Raw genomic sequence first — 7,892 nt, forward strand, 5'->3', positions numbered from 1 at the left:
GGACACAACTCTAGCTGCATCTTTCTGACACCTGGAACATGATACATCCTTAAAAAATTACAAGATGAATCACATAACTTCACATTTTTCGACAGTAAAACATATCCAGAATCCAACATCATCGGTGTGCGGTCTTAATGGCTGTGGTTACAAAGAAAGCTAATGACCTCTGGATGTTACATTGAAAGAAGAACAGAAAAAGATTATAAAATGTCTTGTTGACAGGATGGATTGTAAAGCAGTGTAGCCATCTGGATTTGGAAGATCGCTACCATGTATGTTGTTCCCTTTCAAAGTATATTTTCATGATGCTGTCACTGTTTATCTCTTGTACTATGAAGGAAAATAAAAAAGGCACCACACGTTTGTTAAACTATAAATTTGTTGAGATGTGCTCAGTGATGCCAGAGTTGGCGAAGCCTATTTGTGTACTGTTGCTATTGACCATCGGAATAAGTATTTATACTCCCGAAGAAGGAAATCCCACTGACAATTTCAAAGGAGACGCGCTGATTGGCTGACTTCAAAGGTCAAGCTGAGATGACCTCCTACGGGATATTGTTAGATCTTGTATTGCAGTATATGAGTGGAAGTTACAAGTCTAATTTCAATTAGACTGCCTATGACTGGGTTGTCTGTACCTACCATACATTAGGGAGTGGGGTGTCTATACCTACCATACATTAGGGAGTGGGGTGTCTATACCTACCATACATTAGGGAGTGAGGTGTCTATACCTACCATATATTAGGGAGTGAGGTGTCTGTACCTACCATACATTAGGGAGTGGGGTGTCTATACCTACCATACATTAGGGAGTGGGGTGTCTATACCTACCATACATTAGGGAGTGAGGTGTCTGTACATACCATACATTAGGGAGTGGGATGTCTATACCTACCATACATTAGGGAGTGAGGTGTCTGTACCTACAATACATTAGGGAGTGGGGTGTCTGTACCTACCATACATTAGGGAGTGGGGTGTCTGTATCTACCATACATTAGGGAGTGGGGTGTCTATACCTACCATACATTAGGGAGTGGGGTGTCTGTATCTACCATACATTAGGGAGTGAGGTGTCTATACCTACCATACATTAGGGAGTGGGGTGTCTATACCTACAATACTTTAGGGAGTGAGGTGTCTGTACCTACCATACATTAGGGAGTGGGGTGTCTATACCTACCATACATTAGGGAGTGAGGTGTCTGTACCTACCATACATTAGGGAGTGAGGTGTCTATACCTACCATACATTAGGGAGTGAGGTGTCTATACCTACCATACATTAGGGAGTGAGGTGTCTATACCTACCATACATTAGGGAGTGAGGTGTCTGTACCTACCATACATTAGGGAGTGAGGTGTCTATACCTACCATACATTAGGGAGTGGGGTGTCTGTACCATACATTAGTGACTGGGTTGTCTGTACCTACCATACATTAGGGAGTGAGGTGTCTGTACCTACCATACATTAGGGAGTGGGGTGTCTGTACCATACATTAGGGAGTGAGGTGTGTATACCTACCATACATTAGGGAGTGAGGTGTCTATACCTACCATACATTAGGGAGTGAGGTGTCTATACCTACCATACATTAGGGAGTGAGGTGTCTATACCTACCATACATTAGGGAGTGAGGTGTCTGTACCTACCATACATTATTGAGTGGGATGTCGATACCTACCATACATCAGGGAGTGAGGTGTCTGTACCTACCATACATCAGGGAGTGAGGTGTCTATATACCTACCATACATTAGGGAGTGAGGTGTCTATACCTACCATACATTAGGGAGTGAGGTGTCTGTACCTACCATACATTAGGGAGTGGGGTGTCTATACCTACCATACATTAGGGAGTGAGGTGTCTATACCTACCATACATTAGGGAGTGAGGTGTCTGTACCTACCATACATTAGGGAGTGGGGTGTCTATACCTACCATACATTAGGGAGTGGGGTGTCTTTACCTACCATACATTAGGGAGTGATGTGTCTATACCTACCATACATTAGGGAGTGAGTTGTCTATACCTACCATACATTAGGGAGTGTGGTGTCTATACCTACCATACATTAGGGAGTGGGGTGTCTGTATCTACCATACATTAGGGAGTGAGGTGTCTGTACCTACCATACATTAGGGAGTGGGGTGTCTATACCTACAATACATTAGGGAGTGGGGTGTCTATACCTACAATACATTAGGGAGTGGGGTGTCTATACCTACAATACTTTAGGGAGTGAGGTGTCTGTACCTACCATACATTAGGGAGTGGGGTGTCTATACCTACCATACATTAGGGAGTGGGGTGTCTGTATCTACCATACATTAGGGAGTGAGGTGTCTGTACCTACCATACATTAGGGAGTGGGGTGTCTATACCTACCATACATTAGGGAGTGAGGTGTCTGTACCTACCATACATTAGGGAGTAAGGTGTCTGTACCTACCATACATTAGGGAGTGGGGTGTCTATACCTACCATACATTAGGGAGTGAGGTGTCTGTATCTACCATACATTAGGGAGTGGGGTGTCTATAGCTACCATACATTAGGGAGTGGGGTGTCTGTACCTACCATACATTAGGGAGTGGGGTGTCTATACCTACCATACATTAGGGAGCGAGGTGTCTGTACCTACCATACATTAGGGAGTGAAGTGTCTATACCTACCATACATAAGGGAGGTGTCTATAGCTACCATACATTAGGGAGTGGGGTGTCTGTACCTACCATACATTAGGGAGTGAGGTGTCTATACCTACCATACATTAGGGAGTGGGGTGTCTGTACCTACCATACATTAGGGAGTGGGGTGTCTGTACCTACCATACATTAGGGAGTGGGGTGTCTATACCTACCATACATTAGGGAGTGGGGTGTCTATACCTACCATACATTAGGGAGTGGGGTGTCTGTACTTACCATACATTAGGGAGTGGGGTGTCTATACCTACCATACATTAGGGAGTGGGGTGTCTGTACCTACCATACATCAGGGAGTGGGGTGTCTATACCTACCATACATTAGGGTGTGGGGTGTCTGTACCTACCATACATTAGGGAGTGGGGTGTCTGTACCTACCATACATTAGGGAAAGGGGTGTCTGTACCTACCATACATTAGGGAGTGAGGTGTCTATAGCTACCATACATTAGGGAGTGGGGTGTCTATATGTACCATACATTAGGGAGTGAGGTGTCTATACCTACCATACATTAGGGAGTGGGGTGTCTATACCTACCATACATTAGGGAGTGGGGTGTCTATACCTACCATACATTAGGGAGTGGGGTGTCTGTACCTACCATACATTAGGGAGTGGGGTGTCTATACCTACCATACATTAGGGAGTGGGGTGTCTATACCTACCATACATTAGGGAGTGGGGTGTCTGTACCTACCATACATTAGGGTGTGGGGTGTCTATACCTACCATACATTAGGGTGTGGGGTGTCTATACCTACCATACATTAGGGTGTGGGGTGTCTATACCTACCATACATTAGGGAGTGGGGTGTCTATACCTACCATACATTAGGGAGTGGGGTGTCTGTACCTACCATACATTAGGGAGTGAGGTGTCTGTACCTACCATACATTAGGGAGTGAGGTGTCTATACCTACCATACATTAGGGAGTGGGGTGTCTATACCTACCATACATTAGGGAGTGGGGGTGTCTGTACCTACCATACATTAGGGAGTGAGGTGTCTATACCTACCATACATTAGGGAGTGGGGGTGTCTGTACCTACCATACATTAGGGAGTGAGGTGTCTATACCTACCATACATTAGGGAGTGAGGTGTCTGTATCTACCATACATTAGGGAGTGGGGTGTCTATACCTACCATACATTAGGGAGTGGGGTGTCTGTACCTACCATACATTAGGGAGTGAGGTGTCTGTACCTACCATACATTAGGGAGTGGGGTGTCTGTATCTACCATACATTAGGGTGTGGGGTGTCTATACCTACCATACATTAGGGTGTGGGGTGTCTATACCTACAATACATTAGGGAGTGGGGTGTCTATACCTACCATACATTAGGGAGTGGGGTGTCTATACCTACCATACATTAGGGAGTGGGGTGTCTGTACCTACCATACATTAGGGTGTGGGGTGTCTATATGTACCATACATTAGGGAGTGAGGTGTCTATACCTACCATACATTAGGGTGTGGGGTGTCTATACCTACCATACATTAGGGAGTGGGGTGTCTATACCTACCATACATTAGGGAGTGGGGTGTCTATACCTACCATACATTAGGGAGTGGGGTGTCTATACCTACCATACATTAGGGAGTGGGGTGTCTATACCTACCATACATTAGGGAGTGGGGTGTCTGTACCTACCATACATTAGGGAGTGAGGTGTCTGTACCTACCATACATTAGGGAGTGGGGTGTCTGTACTTACCATACATTAGGGAGTGGGGTGTCTGTACCTACCATACATTAGGGAGTGGGGTGTCTATACCTACCATACATCAGGGAGTGAGGTGTCTATACCTACCATACATTAGGGAGTGGGGTGTCTATACCTACCATACATTAGGGAGTGGGGTGTCTATACTTACCATACATTGGGGAGTGGGGTGTCTGTACCTACCATACATTGGGGAGTGAGGTGTCTATACCTACCATACATTAGGGAGTGAGGTGTCTGTACCTACCATACATTAGGGAGTGAGGTGTCTATACCTACCATACATTAGGGAGTGAGGTGTCGATACCTACCATACATTAGGGAGTGGGGTGTCTGTACCTACCATACATTAGGGAGTGGGGTGTCTATACCTACCATACATTAGGGAGTGGGGTGTCTGTACCTACCATACATTAGGGAGTGGGGTGTCTATACTTACCATACATTGGGGAGTGGGGTGTCTGTACCTACCATACATTGGGGAGTGGGGTGTCTGTACCTACCAAACCTTAGGGAGTGAGGTGTCTGTACCTACCATACATTAGGGAGTGGGGTGTCTATACCTACCATACATTGGGGAGTGAGGTGTCTATACCTACCATACATCAGGGAGTGGGGTGTCTATACCTACCATACATTAGGGTGTGGGGTGTCTGTACCTACCATACATTAGGGAGTGAGGTGTCTATACCTACCATACATTAGGGAGCTGGCAGTTATGTTCCTGGTGGTATTGGTGTAGAGCTAGCATTGCTAGGTGTAGATTTGAGGGAGCCTGGCAAGTGAAGAAGAAACATATCCATATTATACGTGAATCTACCAGTTGTAAATCTAAATATAAAACAAAATTTCATAACAAACAATTTTGATGTAGCCATTTAGAAACTATTTAAATTTGTCCTAAAAATTTACCCCTTTAGACTGGTTTTCATTTCCTTAGAAAATTGTTTGATAGAGCTTTTTATCACCTTTGCCTCTTGGTCAATTTTTTCTACAAAGGTAATTAAGCAGAGCAGAGTTAACAAGGACCAAGTCCTTTCAAATTTAACAACAAGATAAAAGATATGAATGTTAATAAATACACTGACTTGCCAATCAGTAATGAAAGTACAATCTTTATGAGTTAACTATGCCAGCTAATTATTACTTACACCAAATTTGGACAGATCTGGTATCAATAGAGCAGGGTCCTTCAGCTGTGACTCCATACTTTTCTGTAACAGAAAATCCAACTCAATAGATGTAAAACTTATCTATGAACGACCTTTAACTTAAAATATCAGTTACATCAGTTTGTGAAATCAAGTACAAATAAAAAACAGTGAGTAACAGTTTCTTATTTATAAAAGTGCTGCTGCAGCAAGAAGGAGGTGGGCAAGCAATCCTTATTCTCCTAGTTTCTGTCAAACTTTGGTAGCAAAAATAATATCATTAACTATTGAGTTTGTTACTGAGAAGTATTTTACTGGAAGCTAGCATATGGGGTCACCTGCCCAGTCATGCGGGTTTTCTCCATTAAGTCCCCTCACGCAATACCATTTTTGCCAACATGATCGAGTGATTAATGTACGATGATATAACTTGTTCTTGCAATTGTTGTAAAATAAACACTAAAGTTTAAGTTCAAAATAACAGATCTAAAAGCGAGTCAGAAAGTCTTGAATTTGTGGAGAACTTACAAATGAGAATTTCTGTGAGGCCTTGACCTGGGTGATGATGCCGCCATGTTCGTATGGTGTGAAGGCTTCCCCACTGGTATCACAGATCGCAAAAGTCGATGGGGTTAATACTAACAACACAAGAAACACAAAATTCAAATAACTATTAAAGATTCAATGTATATTTGTTTCATTCCTGTTATCTACCTTAAAAAACCAAGCGTATTAACTACTACATTGAAAATGTTGATACAGTTAATGTAATTATTATTGATGCTGATTGACGAATGGATGTGATTATGTTCTGATAAAATATGGTTTCATAAATTGGACTGACCTTTGACCTTGCAGGTCATTCCATTCAGTGCAGCCATTCCATTGAGCTCCCTGAAGGTCACCATATCACCTGTTTCAAGTCCATGAAACTTGTCCTTCAGACACGTTACAACTCCAGGGTTATCCTGTGAATCGAAGCGAACATTACAGAAACAAGTACAATGAAAACCAACCTATTAAAAACTTTGTTTATTGGGAGAATCATTGGTCAAAAGATATTTTTTCTGCACTTTAGGAGGTTTCTTGATTTAAAATTGTTAGTACTTATAAGGACCCTTCCTGGTCACAGTTCAATTCATCTATACTTACCGAGCCACACTCATCATAGCCTTAACTTGTTCGTACTTAAGACTCTCTGGATAAAATTTTAGTTGAATTTAGAATGACAGCATTCCTTGCCTTCTTTAGGTTGAATTAATAGGTAATATATTTGTTACATAATTATTGATAATATTACAATGTAAATGACATCATACCTTTGTCACATTTTCTATAAATGTATCCCTGATTTCTTCTCCGTTTACATCCATCACTTCAAATTCATCCCCAAAATCACAGAATACGCTACTCACAAGTCCATATACATCTGCACTGATAAACTACAAAAAGAAGCTAGAAGTTAGTGTATAGTCAATAATGAATATTAGCTCAAATGTTTTGTGGGAAATACATAAACAGATTACTCTGGTACTCCAGATTCCTCACAAATAAATTACTTTGTAAAACACAACACCAAAAACTTCCATCCAGGTCAAAAATAGCAACACATGCATTATGGCATATATATCTATATATAACATATTTTCACCTGGTCATATATGCATTATGGCATATATATATATATATATAACATATTTTCACCTAGTCATACATGCATTATGGCATATATATAAAACATATTTTCACCTGGTCATATAAGTAAAATCATAACTTTGTTAAAGGATAATGTTTTGGTACTCGACTTTTACATATACATGTACTATATAATTTTTGTTTTAAGGCCCATCAAAAGTTTAAATCAATAATTTATAGAGCCAACATACTCCGAGAAAACAGTAGTGTGTTTAAATCAATAATTTATAGAGCCAACATACTCTGAGAAAACAATACTGTGTTTAAATCAATAATTTATAGAGCCAACATACTCCGAGAAAACAGTAGTGTGTACGTACCTGGATAGGAGGTGACTGGGTTCTGCATAGCTGGTTGATTTTGAGCTGTAGTTGTAGAGGCACCTCTGTCAATATAACACACTGGAAAAAACATTTGAATTTGGTGTCAGAAATATTTCTACTGGATACTTTTCGAAATTTTACGTTTTAGAGTCTAATTTCTATGACTCTTCGCCATAGCTAAAATATATCCCAGGAATTATTAATAACGTAAATTACTTTGTACAGAATTGTTAAAATGCAAATTGGACTAACTTTTCGAATTATTTATT

General features: G+C 41.2%; 1 protein-coding gene across 1 annotated transcript; it reads right to left on the reverse strand.

Moving 5' to 3' along the window:
* Positions 1 to 6: 6 nt before the first annotated feature.
* On the reverse strand, positions 7 to 7,701 carry LOC117319435 (ubiquitin-like modifier-activating enzyme 6; the record flags this gene model as incomplete). The annotated part of the gene is made up of 7 exons (XM_033874239.1): positions 7 to 31; positions 5,150 to 5,229; positions 5,606 to 5,668; positions 6,134 to 6,243; positions 6,450 to 6,573; positions 6,925 to 7,047; positions 7,621 to 7,701. Coding segments are annotated over 7 exons (606 nt in total), but the record flags the coding sequence as incomplete, so codon positions are not given.
* Positions 7,702 to 7,892: the final 191 nt, after the last annotated feature.

This window comes from Pecten maximus, unplaced genomic scaffold (genome assembly GCF_902652985.1).
Source record: "Pecten maximus unplaced genomic scaffold, xPecMax1.1, whole genome shotgun sequence".
Lineage (NCBI taxonomy): Eukaryota > Metazoa > Mollusca > Bivalvia > Pectinida > Pectinidae > Pecten > Pecten maximus.